At 45.1% G+C, this 18,021-nt stretch overlaps 1 protein-coding gene across 1 annotated transcript in view; it reads left to right on the top strand.

Annotated features, from left to right (window-relative positions):
- Nucleotides 1–4,551: 4,551 nt before the first annotated feature.
- The window catches only part of LOC149276548 (transcription factor Dp-1-like), a 29,183-nt gene continuing 15,713 nt past the window's right edge, over nt 4,552–18,021 (top strand). Inside the window, exons 1-2 of the mRNA XM_089503468.1 lie at nt 4,552–4,563; nt 11,289–11,355. Coding sequence (XP_089359594.1) covers nt 4,552–4,563; nt 11,289–11,355 — 79 coding nt within the window. The remainder of the gene's footprint in view (nt 4,564–11,288; nt 11,356–18,021) is intronic.

Raw genomic sequence — 18,021 nt, forward strand, 5'->3', positions numbered from 1 at the left:
CGGCTGATCAGAATCATGAGAGTTGCTTTTGGACTACTTACTGGGCACGACACAGTACACGCAAGTAACATTCTAGGTGTCCAGATCTAAACACCCATTTAGGGTGGTGTGGCAAGGAATGGCAAGACCAGTTGTAGAATTAAATGGGCAACAAGCGTGCCTTAACCTAATAGCCATTTGCATTGTGAGGAAGCAAAGTGAGAATTTCACTGGAGCTGCAGGTCACATCGGAGGTTTCCCCAAGCAGGCCCATGTTCCCCATTGCCTATAAAAAGGGCCAAAACCAGGACTGTTGGGAGGTATTCCTCCCCAAAACACATCTGTTACCCCTCATGATGCTTGCCTCATTAACCTCAATGCCAGAGTACCGAGGGTTTCCCTCTCTGACAGTTTATACACAACAGCCGTGCAGCCTGAACTTTTATGAAAAACGCAGAAACCACGCTGCAGCATCTAAGGAGTTAACATTGTCTCGTAAATAACGCAGACGGTTAATTGCGTCATCACTTTGTGCTCGAGTAGCCTAAGCCACACCTCTTCCTTCTCAATGACATTGATTCTAACCAATCAACTTCTAGACGGACGGATGAAGCTCCAAGCTGATATCTCCCAGCCAAACAGAGAAGAAGAAAGTCTCCCGGTGCCGGCGCAAGGCGTGGCTACGTTGCGTTACGTCAGGCACCAACCAACCAATCGGTGCGCGCATGGTCCAGACGCCGCCAAGCTCGGTTTTTTGTTTGAGGTGACGAGAAAGGAGGATATAGCGAGCAGAGGGAAAGGAGTAGGGGTTGGGGGTAGAATAGTTGCAGTGCGAGTAATTACAACTAGTAATAGCTCTAAAGAAGTGAACGCGGGTGGTACACCCCGGAACCAAGTGTAAACAGGAAGAACATCTGCAGCCTGGCGCGCCTTCCCACAGCAGTGAACGCGGACACCGCGTGCAGAGGTGCGAGGCTATAAGGGGGACCCGCAGACTCGAGACGACCGCACGCTGGGTGGAAGCGGCGACACTGCGCGGAAACCTGTTTGCACTCTTCTCACAGCGGTACCCCCGTGGAAGCGGGCACTCGGGGTAGTCTCCTGGCACTGAAGATGCAGCAAGGCAGACTGACCGCGCCAGCACCACCTCACTGCGCACTGTGACACCCCAACCTTCCTGTGTCATTCAAGCTCGGGGACCATCTGTCCGCTCTGTAGTTTGCGGCTAAACCCCTGCTCCTCCTCTTTCTGCTCGCTGCCCTCCCGCCCCCGCTTCCCTACGCCCGTGGGGCATTTGCACCTGTCGCCCCCCTCCATACACACGTTTCCAAACAGCTTACTGCCCCTCACATGAGTCGGGGTCTATCTGGATCCACAGGCCCGTTTTATGCTCGGAAGTAATAGAGTGGCGTCTATTGTGGCTACCTAGGAGGTTGGTATCCTGCACTAGGCCAGAGTGGGGTGGCTTGGGACCGTGTGGGATAAAGGGCTGGTGCACGGCTGTGTAGTCTTGGATGAGGAAACTGTACTCCTCACCTTAAAGGTGCATGTTGTGGGGCGCGTATGTTCACTTCAACCCTATGGCCTGTTGAAGGCATTGTGCTGTGTGCTCAGGCCTAACACATTGCTCCGTGCTGCTTTCCTCTCAGGTACACAAGCTGCCTCTCCTACTATCTTGCGGAATCTCTTGCTCCTTTATGTGCTATTTGGAAGTAAGAATGATCATGCGCTATGCATGCACGTACAGGCCTGAGCCTTGACATGAGGTCCTTGCATACCAATTGCCACTGCATGGTGTGTGACTGAAGTGAATGAGTGCTTTTCAGGCGGTAAAATGGCTACCTAATCCCCCTCAGTTTGCCCTGCTCCATTATTTTGTGTGTGCATTAGAAGTTAGGCGCTGCTCTGCCATCTGCTCGCCTCCCCATTCGCACAAACTGCATGTGGCCTTATTTGTGTTTTTAAGCTTGTATTAGATGTCGGGTTAGCCTCTGAGCTGCCAGCGGGTAGTACATTACTGATGAGGCTTAATGCGAATGGATCACTTTTCTCTGTTTTACTGCGTTTCGCGAGTGGGGCATGTCTCTTGGCTACCACACTTTAAGGCCTGTATTGGTGTCCCTGGTTGTAGGTTTCCTGTTGGCTTTCGATTCAGACCTCCTCTTCCTTTGCTTGGTGATCTAGGCTTGGCTGGGGAGGTGGGACCCGTGGCCCTTGCAAAGGAGGGGTCATGGAATGTTGACATTTCTTGCGAGAAGGTAGGGAGAAGATCAGTGTCTTCATCGTCTGTGTGTAGACGGTAAAGCTGCTGCACATGTACGCTGTGTTTTTCCATGAGACTCCATCCTGCCTGCCTGCCTCCCTCCCTCTCTCTCTGTGCTCGGTGTATGCGTGATCCTTCGTGTGAGGGTTGCTGTGTGCCCTCGGCTTATTTTGGAGGTGGACGGGAGGGAGGCAAGCAGATACACAATCCCCCGACCTGACGTGACCCTGGCTGCTGCTGCTGCGTAAATTGTAGAATCAGGCCTGCAAGTGTGCTTGGTGCTTTACCAGTTAATCAGTTGATTATTGCTATGGGGCACATAGCTCTGTGTGGGTGCTCATCTGCTTTGTAATAAACTTTTTTTTATTTTTCACAGTTTAGGTACAGTTGGCTTCTCCTTTGGCAGGGGGTACTGGTTAGCTGCACGTCCCCGAAACCTCCCACCAACATGCTCTCAAGGAGTTTGGGTTTTTTGGCAGCTAAACACAAGAGACTGGGGCCCACTCTTGGGAGCTTCGTGTTTTACATAGCTGGAGAAATCTTTAAACTTGTTTATGGTCCTACTCTACAATGGATATAACCTATTAATGCTAATAGAACATAGGGAAAGTAGTTGGTTACTTTTTAAACACGATCTTATGGTGTAATATTTTGTCTTATGCTTTTCTGATCTGAAATCAGGTCTTGAGAACATATGGAGAGCAGTAGGGCTTGAACTCTTCGCTCTTCTGCTTCTCTCCTCTTAGAACAATCCGCATCTGAACTCTTAAGGTGTTTATATCTTATTTTTATTTAGAAAGTGTTTTACCAGGAGGAATACTGGCTATACCTTTTTTTCTGTATAGGAGTTTGTAATTTAACAGGAATTTTAATTTAGAAGTTTGTCAGGGATTTTAGGCTATTGGATGACTGGACAGAATCTGAGAGCCTATTCTCTATGTGCGGAACTCTGAAAGAGAATGGAGCTCGACCAGCTTCCTTGAATCTTTGCACTCTTCATTATACTATATGCTTGTTCCTTTTGCTTCAGCAATATCCCACCATAGCCCCCCCATAATTCCAGTGTCGCTAAAACTGTTCTAAAGTGTGAAATTTCTTTGCTAAAACAGAAAATGACGTGTCTGTATAGCGGCATAGCGAATATGCATGATCTAGATAGCCACTACATCGTCATACTGCCTTGTAGTAAGCAGCAGAATGTTTGCTTGTTAAGTTTTACCAGTCAGAAAGACATCAAAAAATACTTTCTGCCCCTTTTTTTTTTTTTTTTTTGCTCTCTGCACTAGCTTTTGTGGCACGAAGCTTACAAATAGTAACAAGAGAGCGCACAAGTATATCTTTAATCACCTAAGTGTCATCTAATGCCCATGAAGAACTAGCAGACATTAACATGAGCAGGGCTTATTTAACATTGCCATAAGGAATATGTTCCGTCTGCAGATAAACCTTTCTTATATAAATGTGCAACTCCCCTTTAAGTTCCCATGTGGTTGTTCCTTTCTACATACAGCGCTTTAAGATTTGTATTCTCATTAGTTTTTGTTTAAATGGACTCCTGTCCAGGTTATGAATGCTAAAGCAGGTGATCATGGAATCCTTGAGTATAGGATATGTATATGTAATCAAAATTAGCATTATTAACCCCCCCCCCCCCCGGTGTGCTGCGTGTGCACCTGGAATCCTCTGCCATGTCACAGAATATTTGATATTGACAAGTTTTGTTTTTTTTTTTCTTCTCCCAAGTTTTCCAATTCAATTTGGTGATCTGCTGTTTTCAATGACTACTTCTCAAACGCCTTAGTGAACTAATTTATAGCAAAGTTAATTTAATCCTGCTTGCACAATGAATTATTTTCGTCTCTGGACGTTAGACTGTCAGGCTGGGTGATTGGGTCTGAGCCATACTATTGTTTACCATAGGCAGCAGTGTCATTGTTGGCTCAGGGACTACCCTAAGCATGACCCAAGGCAGCACCCATCTTTGTTGTGCAGAGCTTGGATATGTCGTCATTCTGGGACCCTGATTTAGTGCCCTTTAGATCAGTTTGCATAGCTGTCTGTGGACAGCCTCCATTGTGGCTAAAGGGAACGCAAGTGGATCACTGATCACCAAAAGTGTCACTAGACAGTATACGTGATGCTGTAATTTTTCAGATTCTCTTTAAAGTTTTTATAGTTCTTTATAGCTGTCCATTATCGTTATAAAACTATGTCAGTTACTTTGATTTACAACTTTGTTTTCCTCTTTTAGACAAAATTCCAACACACTGGGGGGCTAGACATCTCATTGACTTCAAGTACCTGGTAACATGGCAAAAGATGTAAGTATATGATTTCCTGGCTCTAAGGAGCTGTAGCTTTTTTTTTTTTTTTACTATTCTTATGCCTTCAATCTATTCTAGATTTACTTGGTGCCTTCTTCAAAATCTTTATACATGTAATTTGTGTATATAATATATATTAATGCATACATACCATATACACGCACACATACTTTGAAATCTTTAAATTAAACATGCAGTGACTGGCAAGCTTATATAGGCAGTCTTTGGTTTGAAAAAATGGTGCTTCAAACATTCAATGGACACTGTAGCCTCATTCACCCTATAATATAGCTGTAAAGTACCTTGAAGTGGTGCCCTCTTGCAAATTCATTTGGTGGGATTTTGTAGAATACGCCCCAGCTATTTCTGTACAGATGTGTTCAGCGAAACACTTCTCCTGGTACATGTTGCCAGGTGGGGGCTTCCCATTGAATCATGGTGGTGGGGAGTTTTTTTTTCTTTTCTTTCGTTTTATACCCTTTGTGACAGGGGCTGTTTTAATGTTTTGGTGGTGCTCGTGTTTAGCTGTAACTTTCTTTTCTCTTGTTTAGTGTACCTGCACAAATTATATACTCTTTCAGAACAAGAATTGCTTTCTTTAGATACCATTCTTTTGATTATATCTAATTTCCTAAAAAAAAAAAAAAAGGTAAAAATTGGAAAAAATCTTGCTAAATAGATTCTAATATCTGTCCTAAGTTTAGAAATACCCATTTTTTTTCCCCTGAAATGTATATAGCATCTTTGAAGCCGGACAATTCAATTTAGTTATCAAAAATATATATGGTTTGATGGGGGTAGACACCTCAGGGTATTTTAAATGCTGGTATTTTAACACACTTCATGCATCATTTCTACTACCAGCCTTTGTCAGAGTTTGTGGTAGTACATTTTTTTTCCTCCACACAAATTGTACTTCAGGTAAAAATTTACAGCTCCTGGTATGCGCCTCTTCAAAACGCCCCAATATATACAAAAACTTCTGAGTACAGTGATAGCACCCATGCATAGGTTTGAATGACTGGGTGCTAAAAGTGCTAGAATTTTACCATCTGGTCATTCTATCCCCATGTCTTATTCGGGCTATTTTTGAACCCATCCAACCACATTAGTAGACACCCCAGGTTATTTCAGATGGTCTTATTTTAACCCTTCCATGTGATAATTCTACTGCCAGCCTTTGTTAAAAAAAGAAAAAAAAAATACAAAAAACTTTAACACACATTTTTTTTTAAAGTTATTTTTAATAGATTTTACTAATCACCTTGTGACTAGAAAGCTGCATTACCTGTATTCAAACTGTAGGGGATTCTCAGGAGGGTCTGGTCTTTTCGAAACTTGTTTAATTTTTAATGTGCGCTGATATCTTGAGAGGTAAAATCTCTCAATGGCGCTTGTGACTCTCCAGAGCGATCAGTGTGTCCTCTGGTGGGTTCTCTTGTTTTGCTGGACTCCATGCTATTGAGGCATTTTTAAAAGAATTTTTAAGTCCGATGTCTGTAGACGTTGACGCCCTAGAACAGGCCACACGGGGTCCCTGTAGCAGATCTTGGTGTTCCTGAATGCCTCGACATCGATGCATTGTAGCAACACCATTTATCCCTTGCATGTCACCGGTCGTTAACTGACCTATTTTCAGTGATATGCCTGGCACGTCTTTGAGGAGTGCATATTGAAGTTCTCATGAAGTACTTTAATTTTCTCTGGTGAGGCTGTCAGGGGCAGTAAACTGTCCATTTAATTTTGAAATTCATTAGTCTTTATATTCAGGGTGTAACATTTCTACGAGCGATCATTCTGACCTCCCCTCCTATCAGTTACGTGCTTATGTGTTATGAAAACGGGAAACTAGGATTACCAAAATTCAGAGAACATAGTGGGGGGAGAGCATATACAGTATGTTTGCAATTTGGCATGATTCATAACTTGTCACAAATGAGAAGCTATACACGCACCAATGTATATGTGGTTTTGCAAAGCACATTTTGCTGAATGACCCTCATGCTGAGCAGGCATCCACATCAAACCTTTCTGTAAAGAGTAGCAGTATTTTTAATTTATTTTTATGCTGAAAGGTGAGAAACTGATTTTACATACGCTGTTAGAAGCAGCGTTATATAGTACAGGAAGCGTTTCATTTTCCACATTCTGCATGCAATTGCAGGAACTCATTTGTAGTCTGGTAATCGTTTAAACCATCGTTTCTACTTGCTTGTCCATAATTGGCACTGAAATAGCTTTAAATAGCATGGAATTATCAGTTCAACTTCAAATTTCCTTATTAAAAAAAAAAACCAAAAAACTTTATGCAGCTTATAGTTTCTGTTGTATGAATTTTCCGAGAGTGGATACATTCAAACAATGCCCCTAGTTAAATGGGGTTCGCAGGAGAAAAAACCCCACTTTTTCTTTAGTTGGAGCCATGCATGGATGTACATGCATAGAGATAATAGTCACTCTAAAATAGCTGCCAGTCATAACATTTTGGTTACTTTCGCCTGTACAGATGCCTAGGAGTTGAATTGATTTTTGAATGCATGTTCTATTGCTTAGTATTGATACTAGACCACCTAATACAGATTTACCCTGATTATGTAATGTTAAAATCCACAAAACAGGAAATAAGGCCCGCAAGGAATAAAAGTACCAGGTTATATTATTTGCATTGAGACGTGTATTAGAAATATTTTCTCGTTTGACCCCAAAATCTTTGTGTTCGGCTTGCAAATGTGAAAGATGCACCACGAGCAGCTAGATATGCGTGGGGCATTTAATGCACATGAAGGCTTGCGAGGGGGCATCCTTGATAATCTCTCCACGGACGCTTGCCTCTACCCCACCCCCAGCTATTTTCAGTGTCGGCCGAACTCTTGCCCCCAGTCTGTTCCTGCGCTGTCTCAGTGAATTCTGCAGGTAGGGTATCCTCGTTCCCCTGTGTGCGGAAAGTGTGTAAATTATTTGCAACCTTTCATCGCAGGATTTGGGTGCTGCAGCTTCTACTTTAGGTGTAAACACTTTTTCTCACCCGAGACTCACACTGGTCTCACGGGCATTGTTCATTTTTTGCAAGAGTAAAGTTTTATGAGCTAGTGTGCATTTATGGAGTTTATGTAGCCTTTTCAGTCTAAGCTGGTCATGTATTTCAGGTCAGTCATCACATTTCAGTACCATGTAGCTCCTAATTTGCTGATTGAGCCGGCTGTATCTATATTTTCCAAAACACGATTTTTGATTGATGCTTTCAATGGTTTATGTTAATTAAGATCTTGTGTGAGCATAAACCACATAGTTGTATCATTAAATGTTCATTTAAACTGAATACAAAGCTTGTGCTTTGTTAGCTTCACCTGCATCAAGGCAGTTCAGAGGCATTTTTTTCCCCCACGGAAACAAAATATGGTCATTCAAACTCTGGCAAGTAATTTATCCTCACTGCTTTAACAGTAGGATGAATGAAATCACATTTTTTTTTTTTTATTATTCTTATACCACCTTAGCGCATCACGTTGTACTTTTGTACAGTTAACCCAGTGCTCCGCTGCCAATCACTAGGTGCCAGCAAGGGATTTCTTCTTGCCACGGAGACCTGGGCTTTGTCGAACCCTGCAATTTTCAGATTTTAGGCTCTTGGGTTTATTCGCTTAAGCGTTGCTATGTTTGCCATATATAACGGTAAAATCTGTGTGTATTCTTGAAAATCGCCTAATTGAACTGTTGCCTATAAGGGCCATAGAGTAGAAGTCGCTTACTGAGGCTGGCCCCTTCTATTGCACTGTGAAGGTGGCAAGTTGAAACGGCAACTCACCCGGCAGACTCCTGCTTCAGCAAAATAATCCCTTAGATTACGGTATGTCTCATTTTAACACTCCTTTCAATGTTTCATAAACTTCCTTCCTTTCTGGTATAACCACAAAGATGTGCTAATTTCTGCTTTTTTGGCATCTGAACGTGTAAAGGCACACTTTACACTTAGTATAGCACAGTTCTTTTGGTTTTTATATTGGTACAGTTCTGGCGCATTTTGTGTTACTAATACTATTTTTATTGCATTTTTCGTTTTTTTTTTTTTAATTTGACAGAGGTTTTCTCAGGTATACACACATTCAAAATATAGACCATAAGGTCAAGGAGATACGAAGAAAACACACATCACTGCCTTAATAATAAAAAAAGGAAAATTAATAGGTTACAATGTGTTCTGCTTGTGCTTTCTGTTTTGTTGCTGTTCAGGTATAAGTAGCTGGATAGTGAGATGCGTGTTTCCAAGCGAAAAAGAAGTATTAGGGAAATGGAAGAGACAGTGAGTCTCCTTTTCTCCCTTTCCTCCCTTTTATGCAACACCTACACACGCTCACCATTGGTGAGGCATTGCCTTAATCACTTTGCATTAGCTCCAGCCAATGGAACTATGTGGCACTGTTCCTCCATCCAATCCGTTGCGCTATGGGGTCGAGAGAGAATCAGGAGTTTGGTGTTCAGTAGGTGTTTTGAGTATACATTTTTCATTATAAGAAATCTATGTGGTGTAGGGCCGAAGTGTGGCGAGTTGTCTGATAACGCATCCCTAATATTCTAATATTAAAAGGCTCTGAGAGCCCAGCAACTCTACCACAGATGTAATGTAGAGCCCCCGATCTGTACCACAGCATCAACAAAGTTCCTATCCTGTGGAATAGTATTGGAGCTTATAGGTTTTTTCTTGGCTATGCGTAAACGCGCAGCAATGTTGATAGAGTATAACACTTTTTTTCCCCCTCTTTCTGGGATAGTTGCTTCCCTAGTGCTTACTCCTTATATTTTAATTGAGATGGGGGCTGGCGTATGCTTGTGTAATCGGTAGTCTGTAAGTGACGTAGTTGAATCTTGCCGTCAAAGGGAGTGAATTCCTTTGTGAAATTGCCTATGTGGGATGGAGCATATGTAGTGACAGATCTGCAGGTATCTGAAGTGCCTGGTTGGATCTAGTGCGAGAGCAGGCACTAAAGATCGCATATGCCCTTTTCATCCGCTAACCTAGTGAATGTCTCAATTTGGGCAAATATAACACTCGATCCAGGGAGCCCTCCCAACACGGGAAAGTGGGGTTGTAGTGCACCGTAGTAAGGGGCAAAGGGAAAGTGATAAGATGAAATTTAGTGCTATATATTTACCGCAATCCGGCAGTGGCACAAACCAAAGGCTGTCCCTTAGCCAGAGGCCTACACATCTCGGGCTCCAGCCATGGGAGTTAGGAGCCCACAGCTTAGGCGTTGTTGTAGGCCCCCACGCAGCCACTGGGAAGAAGTGCGTAGCGAGGAAGTATTTGTGGAAATCGGGAATTACTACCCCGCTGTTGTGCTTTGAGGGCCAGGAGAGTGTAGCTTGGCAGGATGTTCAGCTTTTAAGGTGTTTATGCAACCCTTCCAAGTCAGAAAAGTCTCTCCATTTATGTTGGTCTGTAGTAAGTGTTCAAGACAGGTAGAAAATTGTCTTGGTACAAAAGTGACAGATCTTTGGTGAGCCAGATCCCCTGGTGCTTTAGGTTGTCTGTGCACCATTTAAACGGGAAGGATCATTTTAGACCATGAACTATTTTATTTATTTTTTTGGGTAATTTCAGGGGTTGCCCAAAAGATAGTTTGCTCACGATCACTGGTAAGGCGTATGTCGCTACTTTATGCCGGTGACCTCCAACCTGCAGGCGGATCTTGTCATCGGCCATGAAAAACCCACCCCAGGACACAATGGCAAAGAGACTACTTTATTGCCGTATAAAAAAAAGCAGTTCCGCAGATTTTTATTTTTATTTTATTTTGCCCTGCTGCAAAACAGCACTTCTGGGGACCTGGATTCTCCTCTCTGGTAGTCGGAGGACGCCTGCATGTTGCAGACAACCCCAGCTGCTGCTGGCACTTCCGTTTATAGAAGCCCTGGCCTTACGTGACCTTCCAGTGCTCCATCATAGGAGCCCAAGCAGAAGTACCGGCCAGCAGCAGCGGAGGTTGTCTGAGCGCATCGCGCAGATGTTCGCCGGATGCCAGAGAGGAGGATCCTCTTTCTAAACAACCCATTCCCCACCTTGTATTTATACCTTGTTTGTGGGTATGAAATGTGAGCAAATTTTGATTTGGAAATAAGGGGTGAATGTTATCAATGTTCTCATTCCAACACCACCTACCATTTTTTTCCCTTTTTTTTTTTTTTTGTTTTTTTAAGGTAAGCGGGAGATTGGTGGTTTTGTTTTTGTTTTTTTTTGTTTTTTGTTTTTAAATAAAAACAGCCAAACTTCACTTCCTAACAAAACATACTTTTTCTCTTTTCTTTCTAAAAATGATCTCTAAGTGGAAAAAGTGGTGCTGGAGAGGGTCAACGCACATCTATTGCATTCTCGTTGATAGAGCACTCCCAGATTTAATAGTATGTCCTGTGTCATGAAGGGATTAAGTGTTCCCCAGGACAGTGGGAATGCATTAACTAAGGGTCTAAATGTGACTAAATATTGTTGGCTGTTGGTATGGTAAAATAGATATACAGTTCAGGGTCATGTATGTTAGACTGGAAACAAACAGCGGCCATAAGTCGTCGTGTACCGTGGAACTCTGCATCCCTGGCACCAAGAGTTGAATTTCTTGTTGAAATTGGCGAGGCTATAAATTGAAATGTATATTTTCCGTTGTGATATGCTGTACAAATAACTTTTTACGTTGCTTCAGTGATTTTTTTTTTTTTTCTTATTTTGGCAGGCTGGCCTAATTGAAGCAAATGGAGAGCTCAAGGTTTTTGTAGATCAAAATCTCAGTCCTGGAAAAGGTAACTGCTTGCCAATTGCTGACTGCTCATGAAATCATAACAACCATAAAGTGCTATAGTGTGTGTGTCTACAGATATTATTAGGGCTGCAACTAACGATTATTTTAATAATCGATTAGTTGGCCGATTATTTTTTCGATTAATCGGATAAAAAAAACAATATGCAAATTTTTAGTTTATTTAAAATAATTTAATGAACTGGATGTTAAAAAAACAACTTAAAATTTACATTCTTATTTTGTTATGATGTAATAAAAAAACAATATTTTCAAAGTACAAAAACCCAAACAATATTTATGAAACAAAATAACCCCAAACATTCTGAAAAGAGGTGGACTATTACTGTTCAAGAAACTTTGCCCCGGCACTTAGCACCCAGCCCCGGCACTTAGCACCCAGCCCCGGCACTTAGCACCCAGCCCTGGCACTTAGCACCCAGCCCTGGCACTTAGCACCCAGCCCTGGCACTTAGCACCCAGCCCTGGCACTTAGCACCCAGCCCTGGCACTTAGCACCCAGCCCTGGCACTTAGCACCCAGCCCTGGCACTTAGCACCCAGCCCTGGCACTTAGCACCCAGCCCTGGCACTTAGCACCCAGCCCTGGCACTTAGCACCCAGCCCTGGCACTTAGCACCCAGCCCTGGCACTTAGCACCCAGCCCTGGCACTTAGCACCCGGCCCTGGCACTTAGCACCCGGCCCTTAGCACCCGGCCCTTAGCACCCAGCCCTGGCACTTAGCACCCGGCACTTAGCACTTAGCACCCGGCACTTAGCACTTAGCACCCGGCACTTAGCACTTAGCACCCGGCACTTAGCACTTAGCACCCGGCACTTAGCACCCGGCACTTAGCACTTAGCACCCAGCCCTGGCACTTAGCACCCAGCCCTGGCACTTAGCACCCAGCCCTGGCACTTAGCACCCAGCCCTGGCACTTAGCACCCAGCCCTGGCACTTAGCACCCAGCCCTGGCACTTAGCACCCAGCCCTGGCACTTAGCACCCAGCCCTGGCACTTAGCACCCAGCCCTGGCACTTAGCACCCAGCCCTGGCACTTAGCACCCAGCCCTGGCACTTAGCACCCAGCCCTGGCACTTAGCACCCAGCCCTGGCACTTAGCACCCAGCCCTGGCACTTAGCACCCAGCCCTGGCACTTAGCACCCAGCCCTGGCACTTAGCACCCAGCCCTGGCACTTAGCACCCAGCCCTGGCACTTAGCACCCAGCCCTGGCACTTAGCACCCAGCCCTGGCACTTAGCACCCAGCCCTGGCACTTAGCACCCAGCCCTGGCACTTAGCACCCAGCCCTGGCACTTAGCACCCAGCCCTGGCACTTAGCACCCAGCCCTGGCACTTAGCACCCAGCCCTGGCACTTAGCACCCAGCCCTGGCACTTAGCACCCAGCCCTGGCACTTAGCACCCAGCCCTGGCACTTAGCACCCAGCCCTGGCACTTAGCACCCAGCCCTGGCACTTAGCACCCAGCCCTGGCACTTAGCACCCAGCCCTGGCACTTAGCACCCAGCCCTGGCACTTAGCACCCAGCCCTGGCACTTAGCACCCAGCCCTGGCACTTAGCACCCAGCCCTGGCACTTAGCACCCAGCCCTGGCACTTAGCACCCAGCCCTGGCACTTAGCACCCAGCCCTGGCACTTAGCACCCAGCCCTGGCACTTAGCACCCAGCCCTGGCACTTAGCACCCAGCCCTGGCACTTAGCACCCAGCCCTGGCACTTAGCACCCAGCCCTGGCACTTAGCACCCAGCCCTGGCACTTAGCACCCAGCCCTGGCACTTAGCACCCAGCCCTGGCACTTAGCACCCAGCCCTGGCACTTAGCACCCAGCCCTGGCACTTAGCACCCAGCCCTGGCACTTAGCACCCAGCCCTGGCACTTAGCACCCAGCCCTGGCACTTAGCACCCAGCCCTGGCACTTAGCACCCAGCCCTGGCACTTAGCACCCAGCCCTGGCACTTAGCACCCAGCCCTGGCACTTAGCACCCAGCCCTGGCACTTAGCACCCAGCCCTGGCACTTAGCACCCAGCCCTGGCACTTAGCACCCAGCCCTGGCACTTAGCACCCAGCCCTGGCACTTAGCACCCAGCCCTGGCACTTAGCACCCAGCCCTGGCACTTAGCACCCAGCCCTGGCACTTAGCACCCAGCCCTGGCACTTAGCACCCAGCCCTGGCACTTAGCACCCAGCCCTGGCACTTAGCACCCAGCCCTGGCACTTAGCACCCAGCCCTGGCACTTAGCACCCAGCCCTGGCACTTAGCACCCAGCCCTGGCACTTAGCACCCAGCCCTGGCACTTAGCACCCAGCCCTGGCACTTAGCACCCAGCCCTGGCACTTAGCACCCAGCCCTGGCACTTAGCACCCAGCCCTGGCACTTAGCACCCAGCCCTGGCACTTAGCACCCAGCCCTGGCACTTAGCACCCAGCCCTGGCACTTAGCACCCAGCCCTGGCACTTAGCACCCAGCCCTGGCACTTAGCACCCAGCCCTGGCACTTAGCACCCAGCCCTGGCACTTAGCACCCAGCCCTGGCACTTAGCACCCAGCCCTGGCACTTAGCACCCAGCCCTGGCACTTTGCACCTGCACCCAGTCTCCAACTCTGCCCTGCCCCCACACCCCCACTCTGCCCTGCACCCAGTCTCCTGCCCTGCCCCCACACTCACTCACACCCTGCCCTGCATCCCCACCCCCACTCTGCCCTGCACTCGGTCTCCTACCCTGGCCTGCCCCCCCACCCCCACTCTGCCCTGCATCCCCTGAAACCCCACCCCCGCGAACCGCTCTGTGCGAACGGAGCCACTCGCACAGAGCGATTCGCACAGACATGAAGAATACTTACCTCCGGAACGCGTCACATCCGTCACGCAACTAAAAGAAGGCGGAGAGTGCAGAGCGTGTAGCGGAAGCGGGGAACGCTCGCGGAGGTAAGTAAAAGGAGCCAACAACGAATCGATCACTCGATTAATCGATAACGGAAATCGTCGACAACGATTTCTGTTATCGATTATTATCGATTTTATCGATTCGTTGTTTCAGCCCTAGATATTATATTATAATTACACATGATACCTGGATATCCAAAGCTATAGGGGCATATTCCTAGGCTGCTGCTTTTGGGAATCCATTATTTTCCCTGCTTACTTTAAAGCAAAACCCTCTGTTTTTCCACATGTTGTGTCCACTTTTACCTCTCAGGCCACGCCAGCCAAAGAGCTTTTCCGATCAAGTATGTATTTGCTGCTTTTGTGTGGTGGTGTTTATGGTCTACCACACTGTGGCACTGTGGCAAAGTGAAAATCCTGTTTTTCAGTTGATCACTGCTGTATTGTTAGGAATTTACAACATACAAGGTGAGCAATACATAGGTTTGTGTTTTTAGAATTTTCTTGTAAGCTTAATAGAGGTGGAATCACAGGGATAGGCACAAACATGTTTAACGGACGTTTTTAAAACCAACTGCATCGGTGGAGAATGCTGGTTTTTCTTTTTTCTTCATTTAAAACAAGCCTTCATAGACTCCCTTTGTTAATGTATTAATTATCAATTTGTAACAGTCACTATATTCCCTTTATAAGGGCCCATAGCCAATATAGTAATAAACACATTGTAAAGCGCTTTGCAAATGATTCCATGGTTTGAACTTTTCAAACATTTTAAAAAGTGATGTGTATGAGTAATGAGAAAAAAGTGATGAAATGTTTTTTTTTTAATTGTCACAGCTCAAAAAATGAAATAAATCAGTACAAAATTTAAATAAAAATGTTGTATGTGTGTCAGAAGCTTGCTATTCAGGATTTCTTAAATGTATTAAAAGCTTATATAACACCTCAGGCTTCTATGTACTCCAAGTCCTATTATCTGGAGCCATTAAATGTTTGGCTTATCATAAAAAGACAAGCTATGTATTCAACCCTTCAGGACTTTTATCAAAGTGGCCAAAGCCCCAGTTTGCCACCTTGCACAAACACATTAACTCATAAGTACAGACGTACATACACCCAGACAATCACACTAACATGCACAATCACACCAAAACGCTTATCCGAAGACTCATACTAACACACCTGGTCACTCGCACCACATTACCATACCCACACACAACTCACTTACTATTGTGACGTCCTAGCCGGTCTTTCCGACGGGACACCGCTCAACAATGCCGCCTCCTTGCAATCTTTTCCTTTTAAATCTTTGATTTGCTATATCTTTCTGTGCTGATTTTTCTTTTTTTTTTTTTTTTTTGTTTTTCATGCTTCTCCCCTTTTTCTCTTGCTGTCCTTTTTTTTTTTTTTTCTGCCTTATTTTTGTACATCAATCCAAGACCACAAAAAATGAGACTACAAGCAAGAAAAGGGAAGCTTGAAAAACACAGAAAAAAGAGGCACAGAAGTAATTAAAACATATAGCAAAATGACATAAGAATCGGTAAAGGGGAGATCAAAGAGAAAAGGGACTGGAAGGCGTCGCTTGCATGAGCGACCACCAATTCAATTGAAATAAATCCTGGCAACCCAAAATAAAATACATCGCTTTCTAGCGGGCAGTGAAGAGAGAAGACTGCCTTTAAAAAGACCACATGGTAGCACCAAGTTAGGTCACCGCAATGCGGCGCTCTTTAATTTTCCAGTGGTGACACCAGAATTCTCTGTGGCGGACACAATGTATGGCCCTCTTGCCGACCAGTGGGTAGAGTAAAGACCTGCAGTGAGAATTAATTTTAAGAAGTATTTTGATGGAGAGGTAACGGGAAATGTGTACAACTAAGCAAAAAGTTGATTCCCAAATTTAGAATGCACAAATGTTTGTACAGCTCGGTACTACAGATGTAATAGTTTTGTCCCTACTAAGGAATATCAAAGTATTTTTTGACAAAAAGTACCTGCCTGTGGTAGACACTGCAACTATTACCCCCCCCTGTCCCCCTTGGTCTAACTGATCTTCCTACTAATTGGCTGCACTGATTCTCCCCCTCTTTAATGGGGGCTCATGGAGGTCTTTGCCAGCAGCTTACACAGAGCTGGATCTGTCTGGGGGAAGCATATTCCAAGCATCGGTGATGTGTTCAACCAAATGCCTCTACTGAAGGCAATAGCTGGAGGGGCGAATAAAGGGGCAAATGCATAAGATTAAGAAAAAAAACAACCTGCAGCTCTCACGTGGATTAAAGTGTATATAATGGCTAGTGTCCCTTTAAAGAAAAGCTGGTAGACCTTGCTTGAACAAGCTTTACAAGGTAGATGTTCAGCTAACTTATGTGTAAAACTGAACATAGGTAACAACTGAAAGCATAGCATGTTTGAGAGTCAGTATGGAATGGAAGTTAATCATATGAAGGGTTGGGTACCACTCTCTGTATTTAGTTGCTTTGTATAAGGTAATAAATTACAGACCTTCGCCACACAACATATCTATTTTTTCTTTGCTCTTTTAATGGTAATCTCCGTGTTTAGCAGATGGCACTTAAACAGAAATATGTTTAATAAACATACACAGTATAACCAAATGTATACATGTATGAGCTTAGAACATTAGTATAGAGTTTACCCACTCGTCTTTAGGACTGTAAAACCTTCACTGTTCTCGAATTTTCAACAAGATTTTGGAGCGTTTCTGTGGGAATTGTTGCCCATTCATCCAGTAGAGCATTTGTGAGGTCAGGCATTGATGTTGGATGAGAAGGCCTGGCTCACAATCTCTGTTCCAGTTGATCCCAAAAGTTATTAGATGCGGTTCAGGTCAGGGCTAAGTGCAAGCCAGTGACGTTCTTTAACACCAAACTCATCCGAACATGGGTTTATGGACCTTGCTTTATGCACTGGGGCACAGTGATGTTGGCACAGGAAAGGACCTTCCACAAGGTTGGAAGCATAGCATTCTATAAAATGTCTTGGTGTGCTGTAACATTCATCACTCCAGAGAACACGTTTCCACTGCTCCAGAGTCTAGTGCCAGTGTGCTTTACACAACTTCGGTTGGCGCTTGGCACTGCACATAGTGATCTTTGGCTTTTGCGTAGCTGCTCCGCCATGAAAACCCTATAAAAGTGCTTGTGCTGATGTTGCTTCCAGAGGTAGTTTGGAACTTTGTAGTGAGTGATGCTACAAAGTATTTTGTTATGCTCTTCAGTAATTGGTGACCCTTCTCTGAGTGTGCATGGTCTACAGCTTTGTGACTAAGCTGTTACTCCTAGACACTTCCACTTCACAATAGTAGTAGGGCAGGGATGAAACTTCACAAACTGACTTGTGGCATCCTATCACATGCCACTTTTTAAGTCACTGAGCTCTTCAGTAGGACCGATTTGTTTGTCTATGGAGGTGGCTGCATATGTGCTTGCTTTCATGCACCAGTTAGCCATGGGTGTCACTGAAACACCTAAACTCTGTAATTAGGAGGGCTGTCCCCATGCTTTTTGTCATATAAGTATATCTTGGCAGTGATTAACGAATGTTCTGGCAGCGTTCTACCTAGCTTGTTTGCAGATCCAACTGATGAAAGGGCTACCAGCTCATCTAGGAATGTAGGGCAGCATTGGAGTTGGATGATCTACATTGATTGACTTGTTTACAGACCTTGCATGATTACAAGCAAGTACAAGATTGTAAGCTTGCGAGCATGGCTCTCTCCTTCTAATGTATCGGTTT

This window comes from Sceloporus occidentalis, unplaced genomic scaffold (genome assembly GCF_023333645.1).
Source record: "Sceloporus occidentalis isolate IW3139 unplaced genomic scaffold, rSceOcc1.0.p SCAF_234, whole genome shotgun sequence".
In the NCBI taxonomy this organism is placed as follows: Eukaryota; Metazoa; Chordata; class Lepidosauria; order Squamata; family Phrynosomatidae; genus Sceloporus; species Sceloporus occidentalis.